The sequence below is a fragment of the Phyllostomus hastatus genome, unplaced genomic scaffold (genome assembly GCF_019186645.2).
Source record: "Phyllostomus hastatus isolate PE091 unplaced genomic scaffold, TTU_PhHast_1.1 phas_contig_57, whole genome shotgun sequence".
NCBI lineage: Eukaryota > Metazoa > Chordata > Mammalia > Chiroptera > Phyllostomidae > Phyllostomus > Phyllostomus hastatus.
The window spans coordinates 115067-130101 of NW_025333912.1; the positions used below are offsets into that span (position 1 = coordinate 115067).

Consider the following 15035-nt stretch of genomic DNA (forward strand, 5'->3'; position numbering starts at 1 on the left):
TTAACCGATGTTCACATTTAACCCCTCTCAGGACTCAAAAATCAGTTTTGAAATAAGGACAAAAATGTCTGTAAATGAACTCAAATGTCTGTAAATTGAGTTAACTCAGTGTTAGAGTCCCTTGATCATCGCCAACCTATCAGCAACAAAAAGGAAAAACTTAAGAATAAATCTCAAATGATTTTCTTTCAGGGTAGGGAATACCAAGTAGATATATATTCTACAGAGTGAAAATCTACAATTAAAAAATGGAAAGAAAAGAAAGTAAAGAGAATTAGACAAAAGAAAAATAACTTTCTATATGAAATGGGCTGAAATTTTTCTTTGGAAGAACAAAAACACAAGTAAGTCTGAAAGTCCAACAGTGGTATTTGGTGACGGTAGAAATGATTCTTTCCCATTTGACTGCAGAAATCACCTTTGAATCCCAGACAACTCAAGACACTTAAGACGAGTCAGTAATTAAAGCATGAAAACAACGACTGAAATCGCGAACTACTCACCCTCCTGCAGCAGCAGCGTGAAGGCACGTTCTTCCAAACTTATCTGGGGTGTCTATTTCAAAGCCTGCAGACAGCACGTGCTCATTACTAAACAAGGACACTATGCTATACTTTTGTCCTAGTTAAACCACAAGAAACATTGCAGAGACAGAAAAATCAGTTAGTAGAAAAACCAGAACGCAAGCAATTGTAGTCAGAAAGAGGTTGTCATGGAAACGGATGGTAACTGCTCAAGCTTGGCAATTTTTATAGGCAGAACCGTGAAGTCAGGAAGAATTTATTTTCACATTCAGCTCTGGGTGAACCACAGCCCCATGTTTCAGTCCCAGGACAGAAATTTATGAAACCAATTTGAGATAAGTAGGGCAATAGGCAGACAGCACACATGGAGAAAACATGGAAGGTAAAGGAGTCATCTTAACATGCTGGAATAGGTATTTTCTCAATATATTATTAGCTTTCAGTTGGTTTAAGATTTGGGGAACATGCTTTCATGCAGAGATTATTTTTAAACATGCCAAAAGCAGGGGAAATGAATCAACCATAGGTAAAGTACTTAAAGGGAAAAAAATGCCTCTGGAATATCTGTGGAATTAATTCATCAACAATCTTTGCCTTGCAGATCTCTATCACCTTTGCAAGCCAGGAATGTCTTTATGCATGGAGGTTGGCAGAAGCAGTGATAAGAAAGATTAGCAAAGCTCCAAACCAGAAGGAATCTCTTGGTTCCAAACAGGCCCGCATTAAAAAAATAAAAATTAAACCTAGTTGGAGGGGATCAACCATGGCAATTTTTCGGAGCCCACAGAGTGGGATGGTAACACGACACTTTCTACTGTCAAAATAGGGGGAGAGGGGACTTGGCTTCTTTCCTTTGTTGAAAAATATTAAGTGCTCAGTCACCCTTTTAAGCTTCAAAGATGTTTTCTCCATTGATGACAAATTTTCTGTGAGCTCCGGCCATCCCTGCCTGTCTCTCACTCTGGGTCACCCCAGCTTTGACTTTAGATAAGCAGACAAGACTCTCATTCAGGGGCAGGGATACTGACATTCCAGCAGGTCCACCATCAAGGACTGCTAGAGACTGTCCCCAGAGCAGGTAATGAATGACATGAAGCACAGACAGCCACTCACTCTGACCAGACACCTGACGCCACGTGGCTCACTTACAGGACACATTGAGCCTCATCTGTGATAATGGAGCTACTTACCCGATGATAACAACTTTCTGCAGCAGTCAGAGTGAGCATTTAGGGCAGCTAAGTGTAAGGGGAACATGCTATGGATTCCGCACCTGGGGAGGAAAAGACAGAGCAGTTCATGGCAACAGCTCTCGAGATACATGCAGAAGGACAGTTACCTTCCCAGAAGTCCTCTGGTGAAAAGTAAACCCACAACACCTCGCTTAGGGACTCTCGGCTGAAATAATTTTGTGATTCTTCCACTTGAGAAATAATTATACAATCATTTTCTACCTTAAAATAAGCAAGTCCCAGACCTAAATCAGAAGTAAAAGCCCATAACAATAGAAGCAGATATTTTAAAGAAAATGTTTCACACAAACATATGTGACTCTTTACCTTAAAATTAATTTCCTTTTCTTTTTTTCTTTCTTTCAGGTTAGCAATTTGATGTCTCATTCATTCATTCATTCATTCATTCATCTATTCAATACTTTCTAAGTATCAGATACTATGCTAAGTGCTAGTGATAAGACAAACTCTCAACTTTAAAAAGCAACCTGCTTTATTCTTTGAATAAACAAATATTTATTATTGACCTATGATGTATCAAGCACTTTGCTAGAAGTTAATAGTAGCTGTCTTATTGAAAATAAAATTTTACTTTTATTTTTTTAAAGATTTTATTTGTTTTTAGGCAGAGGGGAAGAGTGGGAGAAAGACAGGGAGAGAAACATCAGCATGTGATCGCATCTCACGCACCCCCTACTGGGGGGTCTGGCCCACAACCTAGGTATGTGCCCTGACTGGGACTGGAACCAGCCACCCTTTAGTTCAAACGGCAGTGTTCAATCCACTGAGCTACACCAGCCAGGGCTGAAAATAAAATTTTAAATGAGAATAACAACAGTTTACCTTTTGCAGGTCAAACTTCACCTCCCTGACAAACTTTTATATTGCACATTAACCCACATCAGGACATCAGTCACAAACACAGCTGGAGATAGCAAATATCCTCTGGCACGTATTTCATAAATCTAGCAGATGTTTCCCTAACAGTATGACAGAAAGAACCTAGAAGAGCACTTTTTAGATGGATCCCCCACCATCACCCCAGGATGGTCCCTAAGGGACAGGCAGCCCTCCAACGACAGCACCCTTTGCCTCCAGCATTAAATCTTCCTCTTGCCCATCTCTCCTCAAACAAGGACCCAAAGCCGTGTGCTGAAATGTAGTTCACAATAAACAGCATCATGAGGAGATTCCTGTGTACTTATAAGCATTTATAAGGTTAGTGACCATTTCTCATAACATCCCATTACATTCAAATAATATATTTCAGATTTTGTAAATTATCTGCATAGAACATGCAAGTATGTCCATTTACACCTGCAGAATAAATTACCTAAGTTTCTTCTCTGGCACAAAGTGGCCCATTTTCAGATTCTACACTTCATTAAAAAAACACATATGATTTGCATATAAGTTTTGGATATATGAACTTTATTTGCTATTTTAAGTTATTATGATGTCTGTGAATGTGTGAAAGTACATACAGATTCACATATATTTCTTGGTGTTCAGTGTTCTGCAAAATCTCAGTCTGCCAGAAAGTAACTACCTTTCTCCTTCATGAAAACTTCTTTCTGTTTATTGGCGTTTTTGTTCAGCCTTCCCTCTGTTCATTTTCTTTTCCCTATATGGTGATTTCCAACCCAGTGTATACAACAGCCGGCATCCATCAGGAGATGCAATTTGCCCGTCTTCCGGGCAGTGTCATGTGCAAGTGAACTGCTTGTAATTGCCTCTCTCACCATTTACAAAAAAAAAAAAATCCTGAAAAGCAATTGCATCAGTGGCAACCCTGACGCTCATGAAAAGGAAGAACGTGTTGTGGGGTGGGGGGTGGGGAAGCGTTTCTATTTGTGCTGCTGTTTATATTGTTCCCTCTTGATGCCAGTGAGACATAGTAATTTCTGTGAATATATAACATGTTTTAAAAGCTTTTTACTAAATGGACTTTAAGCTAATGAGATTTTAGCTGACCATTTTATTTTGGGCAATTGAAATAAAAATACATGATTAAATATCTCTGGACATTCGCAAGAGGAAAATGGATAGAATGTTTTCTAGGATGTTTTTAAGTTCCTGAAAAAACATGCCTGAAATCAAGGACTGAATTGCTCAAGATTTCTGTGAGTCTTCCTTATTCTTTATATATATATATAAAATATTAAAATATAAATACATAAAATTTTATATTATATATATATACACACATATAAGTCTACATTATACACATCTATATAAGTATGCACAGTATATAACATATAAGATATATCCTATATAAGATATATACTATAAGATAAAGATATATATAGGTATATAAAAATATATATTGATATAAAATAACATAAGCAAATGAATTAGAGAAATTACCATCAAATTCTGTAAGAAACCAATTAGGAAAACATAAAAAGTACAAGTGATAATATGATAGCAGCAGTATTTAACATATCCCATAATCTTCATTCTCAATACTTCTAATCAAGCTTACCACTTAACACCACTGTATTTAGATAACTCATCACACTGTGCATTAGCTAATTATGTCTTTTTCTTGCTGTTACTTATAAACCTGAGATGATAAGGGAGGAAGAACTATAAGGTCTAGCACAAATTCTGACATATATTTTTATTCCATAGTTAATAAGAAGTCACTACCTCAGTTTTGAAAACATATTAATTTAGACTCAAGTCCAATTAGCCTTTGAACTTGAATATGCTGCTATTATTCAAACAGAAAAACTAAGTATCAGGTCAAAATTGGAAAAAAACATAAAAGTAGAGTTCAGAATCTCTGAATCACTTCAGAGATGATTCTGAATTTCAAAATAAAATCAGTCCTTTATTATTATAAAATAAGACTGCTTCTAAAGGAAAGATCATAAAACCTTTAGCAGGAATATAAGTCTTATAAGTCACTGTCTTATACATCAAATAAAAAGGATCACTCTTACATCATCGGGTACACATACAGGAAGATCAAGAAATAAAGATGTCAGATAACACTAATCTTAACAATGCATAAATTACAGAAAAGAGGAGACCAATTCCAGTTAAATTGCTATATTTATCTGACCAGTCATAAAATTAATGGAACACATTTGTATTAGTTATTTCTAATTTAGCTGTTAGCTGGTGTCTCCAGTTAGCTAAGAATAAATGAGGCCAGAATAATTTGTAGACAGCTATCAGATTTGAGAAAAGAACTTCTTGCACCATTAGAATATCAGTTCTTTTAAGCAGTTGCCTTGGCATCAGTGAGACACAGTCTGTCCCTTCCCATGTATGGTCTTTTCTGGAACCTTCCTTTAGGTCATATTGTAAAGAACACTGTGATTAAGGAGATGGGGTCAGAAACTTTAAGTCTGAGTTCTAGTTTAGCTGCTTGCTTGCTATTTGATGTTCAGCAAGGACATAACAGTTCCCTCATCTAGAAAGATAGCAATGTCAATCGTATAAGGCAATGGCAAGGATTAACTGAGATAATGCATACAAAGCCCTAAACAGACGGTCTGGCCGTCGGCAGGCCTCTACCATACATGTCAGCATCATCATTGCCCTCGTAATTACTATTAGCTTAGTTGGATAATCAGCACTCTGAGTTCTGACATTGTAAGTAGGTCATACTTCCTTAAAATCATGTATGTGATTCCTCAAAGGCTAAGAATGAATGTGATCAGCCAGCATTTCTGTTTTCTTTCTTCATTTCAAACCCCTTTATTGCACTTATCTCACAACTCTGCTAGGGGGAGTTGGCTTAGTTTGGCCCACGGAGTGGAGGAGACAAAACCATTGGATGATTTTTGATCATCCAATGATTTTATGATTCTTAACTCTAATGATCAACCCAAATCAAAAAATCAGTTTCGTATTAATTTTATTTATGTCACTTAAACATTTATCATGTGCTCCTAAGTTATAGCATTTGGGTATAACTGACAACAGTGACAACAGTCCTTGCTGTCTGCAACCTACAGGCATTTTCAGGGATTCCTGTTGAACAAAACCCAAACACGAATGTGGCTTACAAGTCCCCTTCTGGATCTGGCTGCTGCTTAAATCGTGGGTGTTCTGGAATTGTAGTGAACTTGGGTCCATTCTTCCTGGAGGCCATGTCCTGCCCCTGGCTGTTGTACATGCAGGTCCCTCCACCTGAAACTCTCTCCTCTTTCTCCCCTGCTTCTTGTAGCCCTTCTCAAACCAATCCATGCATCTCAGAGGAGGGAGGGGCTTGCAGTCACTGAAAATATCTTTGGGCTTTCAAGAATTCTCTCTGACAATTTTTAAACTTTTTCCTTTTGATGATAATCTAAACCAATGAGCACAAAAGCGTATTTGGTTTCATCTGAACACCACCTTATCACTATACACCTCTGCACACCCAGGGCCCATGTTTGTCTCTAGGGTCCCGTGGTGTGGTGGAGTACCACTTTAGATGGCAGGGGGCGGTAAGAAAAAAATGAAGGTGGACTCAGTGGACAAATGGTGTCTGAACCTAGGGCAGGCCAGTGATAATGCAGTACAGTGAGCCTTCCACAGTTTGGCAATCACTTGTGCTGTGTGACAAGTCCACTGTCCCACCATTTTAAGCCGCTACACAACCTCCACTCCTGCAGCGTGTACTAAACCCTGAGGAGCAGCCACCACAGCCACCAGGACCGTCATACCATTCAAATGGCAATGTAATTTTGGTAAAACATGGACTATCACATCATTCATTACTTGGAGAGACAACAGGCATTGTGTTTAGGAGCTGAGGCACCAGATCCAGACTGCCAAGGATGGAGTCCCATGTCCACCCCTCACAAGTGCTGTGATCTTGGGCAGGTGACATGTCCTGCAACTGTAACATAGTGGTGGGTCATAGCCCTTAGCCCATGGTGGTCCCATGAGAGTTAAATGTCACCCTTCAGAGTGGTGTCTAGCATGGGTAAGCACTTGTGAGTGTTTGCTTCCATTGATTGCCAATCTGTGCAGTTCAAATTAATATTGTTGTAATTTTTTGGATTTATTGACACATTAGAATCAAAAGCCTAAGGAGTTTCTATCTGGTCTTAGTTTATACATATTCAAGTAACATTATAATGAAAATAATTTAAGTCCATAATTGGGTCTGCAAGACTCTCAAGACCATGACCTAACTAACTTCTACTCACTCTGCCATCTCCCTGGACTCCTGCTCCTCCCGGAAGCCCTCCCTGGCCCTGCTGTGTCCCAGACACGCTCCCCTGAATGTCCCAGTGGCACCCGGCCATTGTCCCGGCATCACATTTAGCGCACATGCTTGTAACTGCTTGTTAAATTCTTACCTCCAAGAGGGTAGTGACCTCTGTAGCCCCAGAACCCGACACAGTGGGGGCCATTTAACAGGCCTTCAACGGCCATCTAGTGAACAGATGGATGTCGGAACAGCTACCTGCATAGCTACGGCATCCCTGCAACAGTTCTGCTGCTGGTGAGGCGGAAAAAGAGGTGCGAGCATAATGGGCAGGTGGAAGAGAAATTAAAACCCTAGAGATAAGCACCTCCAACCTAAAGAAGTGGAAGAAGAAAAACCAAAGGGCTTTGACATCACATAAAGTTACATGAGTCAAGCTACAGAAAGTGCTCTGACTTGGAGCTCAGAGAAACAAAAAGAGTAACAAATGACATTCGATCAAGGCCTGAGAATAAAATTCAAATAAATTCATAAGAAAGTAATAATGACCATAAAACTTGCCATATACAGATCTTTTAAAACACTTGGTCATATTGGGTATGAATAGAAATGGGTTATTTTCATAAGTGTTATATATCTGTTTACTTATTTACAGGAGGAAAGGGCTGCTTTTCTCCCCACTAATAAGCTACCCTACCTAGATCTAAAAGGAGCCCGGAGAACAGTGATTTTCGGGGAGGAGAGGTATCTTCAATAAAGTTAATCTCCAACTCTCCTCCCCCTCGTTTTGATATTTTCCCCATAGATCTTTCAAGATGTGGCTCTTCCTGCCTTCCCCCTCATTTCTTTCCACTCCCCCTCCCCCCGACACATACCTGATAATCCAGCCTTGGGAAGCTGCCTTCCACACATTCACATGTTGGTGCTTTTGAATACTTTCTGGAACACCTTTCTAAAACATCCTTTCTTGCTTCCCCCTCTATCTTTTTACCTTACACAATTCTATCCACCTGGCAAACTCCTGTCCTTCCTTTTGCTGAAATGTCCCGTCCTTTGCAGAATCCAGAGAGTCACAGTTCCCACAGCCTGGTCCAAACCTCTGTCATAACAAACCTCACAAAATTGCAGTCATTTTGCTCTTGATTTTTCCCTCCACCACCATCCTAGGAGCCCAGAAAGTCCTTGAAACTTATACCTCCCAGGACCCTTTACATTTTGGCTCATTTTCAATTGCGTTGCACAAAATTGTCAAATAAAATAAAATTCCTAATAATACACTGCCCTCATATTGTTCTTCACTGGATAATTCAGTTATTGTTACTCATAGTTTCTGTGACCAAGGCTAAATTTTTTTAAGTATATTTTATTGATTATGCTATTACAGTTGTCCCATTCTTTTATCTCCCCTTTTCCCCCTCCTCCTGGTATCCTCATTCCTGCCAGCATCCTCCCCTCTTAGTTCATGTCCATGGGTTGTAAAATATAAGTTCTTTGGTTTCTCCATTTCCTATACTACTCTTAGCCTCCCCCTGTCTATTTTGTACCTACCATTTATGCTTCTTATTCCCTTTACCTCCCCCCCATCTCCCTCCATGTGATCTCCATTTCTGTGATTTTGTTCCTGTTCTAGTTGTTCACTTATTTCACTTTTGTTTTTGTGTTTTTAGGTTCAGTTGTTGATAGTTGTGAGTTTGTTGTCATTGTACTGTTCATATTTTTTATCTTCTTTTTCTAAGATAAGCCCCTTTAACATTTCATATAATAAGGGCTTAGTGATGATAAACTCCTTTCAATTTACCCTATCTGGGAAGCACTTTGTCTGCCCTTCCATTCTAAATGATAGCTTTGCTGGATAGAGAAATCTTGGGTGTATGTCCTTGCCTTTCATGACTTCAAATACATCTTTCCACCCCCTTCTTGCCTGTAAGGTTTCTTTTGAGAAATCAGCCAATAGTCTTATGGGAACTCCTTTGTAGGCAACTCTCTTTTCTCTCTTTTTTCAACTCTCACTGCTTTTAAGATTTTCTCCTTATCTTTCATCTTTGGCAATTTAATTATAATGTGACTTGGTTTGTTCCTCTTTGGTCCAATTTGTTTGGGACTCTCTGAGCTTCCTGGACTTGTATGTCTATTTTCTTCCCAAGATTGGGGAAGTTTTCCTTCATTATTTGTTCACATAAGTTTTCAATTTCTTGCTCTTCCTCTTCTCCTTCTGGCAGCCCTATGATTCAGATGTTGGAATATTTAAAGTTGTCCCAGAGGTTCCTAAGCCTGTACTCATTTTTTTAAATTCTTGTTTCTTCATTCTGCTCTGGTTGAATGTTTATTTCTTCCTTTTGTTCCAAATTGGTGATTTGAGTCCTGGTTTCCTTCCCTTCACTGTTGGTTCCCTGTATATTTTCCTTTATTTTACTTTGGGTAGCCTTCATTTGTTCCTTCATTTTGTGACCATACTCAATAATTTCTGTGAACATCCTGATTACCAGTGTTTTGAACTCTGCACCTAAAGGTTGGCTGTCTCCTTGTCACTTAGTTCTCTTTCTGGGGTTTTGATCTGTTCTTTCATTTGGGCCATATTTCTTTGCTTCAGTGCACCATTGTAAGGGGCAGAGCTTTAGGTTCACCAGGGCAGGGCAACCAACTTTGCTATGTTGTGGCACTGTATGTGTGGGAGAGGTCAGAGAGGGAACAATGCTGCTTGCTTGGCTCTTGCCCCGCTTTGAAGAGACTGGCAATTTCTCATGCCATCACAACTCTCACAGGTTTTTACAGCCAGAGATTCTGAGGCTTTATTTTCCCCTGCACTGGAACCTTGACTGGCACGGTCTATCTCATTCCCCAGATGTTCCCCCCTGTTTACCCAGCTACCACCTTGCTGAACATACTCTCTTCCCTAGCTGCCCATGTCTGCCCCTCCTACCAGTCTGGATGAATGTTTCTTCTTTAATTCCTTGGTTGTTAGATTTCCATATAGTTCGATTTTCCGGCCGTTCTAGGTTCTTTTGTTTTTAAATTGGTTGGTTCCTTCTTTTGGTTGTGCAAGGAGGCACAGCCTATCTACCTACACCTTCATCTTGGCCAGAACTCCTTCAAGGCTAAATTCTTCATTCAGGAATCTAATGCTCTCTTTAATTTAGTTCCACTATGTATTAAATAATAAAATAATAATGAACATTTATTGATATTTTGTTCTAGGCAATGTTCAAAGAGCTTTTAACATGAATTATCTTGTTAATAACCTCAGCAGATGTATTTACTTAATTCATACAGACCTTAACCTATTGCAGAGAGCTTTACTAGTAATTAAGTCCTTCAATCCTCATAACAAACCAATGGGCAAGTACTATTATTATTAAATACTTTCAAATGAGGAAACCAAAGCACAGAGAGATTGAACAATGGGCTCAAGGTCACACAGCTCACAAGCCAAGTAGCTTAGCTTGGAACCGTGAGAGCATGGACCCCAACGCATGACATGATACTGCCTCTTGGCAGAGCATGTCATCATCACACACACTCCATCAGGCCAAACACATCCAAGAATTTTAATCTCTTCATCTTTTGTTCCTGCTTTCCACCCTGTAGGGGTGTCTGCCACCCTCTGCTCTACTTGAATTGTTCTCCTTCTCCAAAGCCTTCAAAACCCACCTTCGCCTTGAAGGCTTCTCTGAAAACTTTGGCCACCTTGGAGCTCTCCCTTTCTGTCCACAGTCTATGGCATGCTGTCTACACCAAACATTTTGCCACTTAAGTCCTGTTTCATTTAGAACTTTATTATATACTATCTTGCATGGTTCTTTGTCTTAGTTAGGCCTTGGGCCTCTAACACAATTATGACCTCCTTGAAGGTACCAACCAGGTAACTTCTGAAATTTTCCATAGCACCCAGCATTGTGACAGACTAGGACAGAGGCTTTACACACTCATGGTGAATTGAAATATAAAAGGAGGCTAGGTCCCCCTTCCATGAATGAATTCTGAATTTGCCCACTTCTGTTTTATTTTTCCTGCTTAACTGCCATTGAACATGGGAAAGAGCAGAAGAATATTACAAAGCAGAGTTAGGAGTAAAGGTCAAGTCTCCTTAATTAAAACCAGTGGAATAGGCCCCTTTTTGATGGGGCTGAAAAATAAATTTGATTCTTCCTTGCATCTGTCATTAAAAGTCACTGAATTTAGTTCAAAATTAATTTGTCTTTAGCATAATAGTACAGATCTACTATAACCTGGATAAATGGGACCTATCTCCTGCATGGCAGAATCCCTTTGGCAATATTCCCACATGTGGCAATTATTCCACCGTATTTTTGCAGTAACCTACTTGGCTGTGTCAGCTCCGCTGGTTATTAGGGTGTTAATCAAAAGCTCATGACCGTATCTGGCAGCCACGTGGAGGGGAGTGTTGCCATCCTTATCCACACAGTCAATTTCACCTCCTGGAAGAGATTTTTAAATACAGGATAACATAAGGATTCAGGCTGATTCAGATACTACATTCTATGCTAGTCATTCATGTTGATCAAATGTGGATTTCTACTCCATGTGCATCTCTCCTTTGAAGGTTAAGAATGCTTTTCAAGGGGACAAGTCACCATCTGAAGTAGGAATATTATTGTTAAATCTGCACAGAGGGAAGTCTATTAGAAATGTTTTGAAAAATTTCTCCATATTGTCTTATTGAAGGATCTAAAACCATACAATTAGATTCCTGCTCTAAAGAAACAATGTAATCAAATTACATTAAATATAATTCTGAACACACTCAATTTTAATTTTACCTGCTGAATTAAAGACCCATGTAAACCTTATACTAATGCATAACAGCCAAAAGGAATGGAGAGTTCAGGAAAGTATTTTATGTAGTTTAATTGCCTAATTTAAAATATGATGAGTAAAATGAGTAAAAGCATAAACAATGAACTGAAAATATCTATACTTATTTTCACTGTATTTTATTTTATTTTGCCTTTTCCCCTACTTTTAATTTTATTACATTCCTTTCCTTCATCTTTTTATACTTATGTAAATATAAGTAGTCTACTTATTCATGTATTTGAGAAACCACTTAAAAATAAGTTAGACATATATTTCACCCCTAAGAACAAAAGCACATTCCTACATTACCATAATTCCATCATTATGCCCAAAAATTTAACATTGATACAATTTTATGTAATATGCAATGAATATTGCAGTTCTCCAATTGTACAAAAAATGTGCTATCAGAAATTCTGATAGCTTTTGGTTTCCATGTCTTTTTCTTTTAAACTATATCTTCTTGCCCTTTATTTATTTTTAGTCTCTCATGTTGTTGGTATTTTTGAGTCCTGCAGAATATTCTGCATTCTGGAATTGCCTGATTATTTCCTTATTACTATATTCAGGCTGAACATTTTGGCAGGCCTACCCCAGAGCTGATGTGCACTTCCCACTTCATCTCCTCAGCAGACACATAAGGTCAAGTTCTCCCATTACTGGGTGAGGTACATTTCGGTAACTTGTAATGGCTACAGAGTTCGTGAATATGAGAAAGTTCTAAAAATGGATGAGTACCCAACAATGTGAATGTACTTAGTGCCTGAACCATACACTTTAAAATAGTTTAAAGCCCTGGCTGGCGTAGCTCAGTGGATTGAGCTCGGGTTGTGAACCAAAGTGTCGCAGGTTCGATTCCCAGTCAGGGCACATGCCTGGGTTGCAGGCCACGGCTCCCAGCAACCGCACATTGTTTCTCTCTCTCTCTCTTTCTCCCTCCCTTCCCTCTCTAAAAATAAATAAATAAAATCTTTTTAAAAAGTTATAAAAATAGTTTAAATGGTAAATTTTATGCTATGAATATCTTATGACAATAAAAGAGAGGTTTAATAACTTGGTTAAGATGATTCCTGCCAGCATTCTCCATTGCAAAAAATGTCTTTGTTCCTTTGTAATTAAAAAGCAATTTGTGTAGTGATATTTGGGGACTGTTTAAATCTTATTTCCCAACAAATTTTCCTGCAATAATTTTAGCATTTACAGGGAGTAGTCTGTTCAAAAGTTACCTGAAGTCTTTATTCTGAATGCTTATATTACCAACTAGACACATAGTTAGGTTCACTTGATCCTGTTTGTTTTCAATTTTTTTCTGGGCTTTCACTTAATTTTATTGTATTAATATGTAAAACATTTATATGTTTCAAAAGTCAAAATTTGATTTTTGAAAAGCTCCACTCTCATTTCTATCCTTTCCATGTCATTATCATCACACCCTGTGGCAATCATCTTCATTAGTTTTAGTTTATACTTCCCGTGTTTCTCTGCAAAAATAAACATATAGGCTCTTTTACACCTTGCTCTTTTTCTTTCCACTTAACAATATATTCTCAAATTCACTTCTAGGGATTACTTCTTGGAGATCTTCCTTGTTTTTGCAGTTTTATTGTTTCCATTTCCTGGATGTACTAGTTCAGCGCACCAGTATCAGATGGATGAGCATTCAGGTTGCAAATACTACTTTTGCTATTATTAAGAATGCTGTAGTGAATGACCTCATGCATATATTGCTTCATATTTGTTGGGTGCATCTTCAGGGTAAATCCCTAGAAAGGGGATTTCTAGGTCAAAAAGTAAAAAATATGTAGTTTTATTATATTTTGCCAAATTTTCCTCTTTAGGCTCTATGCAATTCTGCAACTATAGGCAGCGGCAATGCCTGGTGGGCCTTTGCCCCACAGCCTTGTCAAGCTTACGAGTACCTGCCATGTGATGACTGAGAACTGGTATCTCAGTGGGGTTTCCCTTTGAATTTCTCTCATCAAGAAGGGTAAGCATCTTTTCATCTATTGAGGAACCATTTGTTTATCTTTCTCTATCAACTACTTGTCATTGACTTTTGCTCATTTTGCTCATTTTTCTCTGTGTGGGTGGGTACGTGTATGTTAGGGGGTTCTTTTATTTCTTGATTTTCAAGGGCTCTTAAAATATTTGAGAGACTACTCATTTATCAGTTGCAAATACGTTACCTGTGGATTTTCATTTGTATTTGGTGCTTTACCCTAAAAAATTATTTTTGTAATGTATCAGTTTTTTTCTGTACTTAGATGTTAAATTGTAGTTAGAAAGGCTTTAAGCACGCCATGGCTTAAAGAAATTGACTTGTGAAAATATTTGCAACATGTATTACTGATAAATGGGTAATCTCCAAAATATTTTAAGAGCTCCCGAAATCAATAAATAAGGAGGAATCAAGGAGGAGGTGGAATGGGGGGTGGCTACTAATGGGTATGAGGACAGGCAGTCACCTGGTTTCCATGGATACCTCACAGCAATCCTGGGTACATGAACCTGTCCACTATGCCCACAGTAGGCTGAAAGGTCCACCCATGGAGCTGCTCCAGAGAGAATGAAAGGTAGACCCCTGGACTTCAGAAAAGCTTTTGCCCTGAACGCACACTAAATCACTCCAGGTCCTTTCTTAACAAACATTAGGGCTGCCATGTTTGCCAGCCTCAAAGATGCCAAAAACTGGGTAAAGAATGAAAAATATTGAAAAGGGTGGAAAAGAGAGGCTGGGTTGGTAAGGTTTCTTCTTGTTGTACTATCATTTAAAAAGTCAATTTAAAACTGAAAAAATGTATAAATAACTTCTACATATGCTTTTATTGTCATGTAAAATACATTACATCATAATTTACTGGAAAAGCAAAAGACAAAATGTGTATTTGTTATTCAGAAATATTTTATATTGAAATAGGACTTCTAGATGAATGGATTTCCATTTTACAGTTACCCAAACCTTTCCATTTTTACCTCAAAACCTTTAAGATTTTCTTGGAATGCAAATTAAATACCTTTACTATTCATTTAATGGTTTCAAGTTAAATACTGGTAATCTGTCATTGATCATTAGTGAGGAAAATAAATATTCGTCAGTTTAGAAGTATGCAGAGTATGTCAGAGGCATAATTTATGCAACACTGTCTAGGCAGTCACCTGAAATTAGTTTCCCATTACACGAGCAAGAATGCTCATCTCCCTAAGTTGCCTCGGAACTGTGAGCCAAAACGTCAAAATTCTGACAATGAATCACCCTAACCAATCACTTGACTCTTCCTTTTCAAACTCTACTTCTTTTTAGAGCTTCTGGAA

General features: G+C 38.4%; 1 protein-coding gene across 5 annotated transcripts in view; it reads right to left on the minus strand.

Annotated features, from left to right (window-relative positions):
* Positions 1-15035, minus strand: part of ANKRD44 (ankyrin repeat domain 44) — a 292499-nt gene that overhangs the window by 90741 nt on the left and 186723 nt on the right. For all 5 annotated transcript variants that reach the window (XM_045847583.1, XM_045847579.1, XM_045847582.1 and 2 more), the window contains exons 10-12: positions 11230-11344; positions 1715-1797; positions 504-567 (exon numbers count right to left, since the gene is read on the minus strand). In XM_045847583.1, coding sequence (XP_045703539.1) covers positions 504-567; positions 1715-1797; positions 11230-11344 — 262 coding nt within the window. The remainder of the gene's footprint in view (positions 1-503; positions 568-1714; positions 1798-11229; positions 11345-15035) is intronic.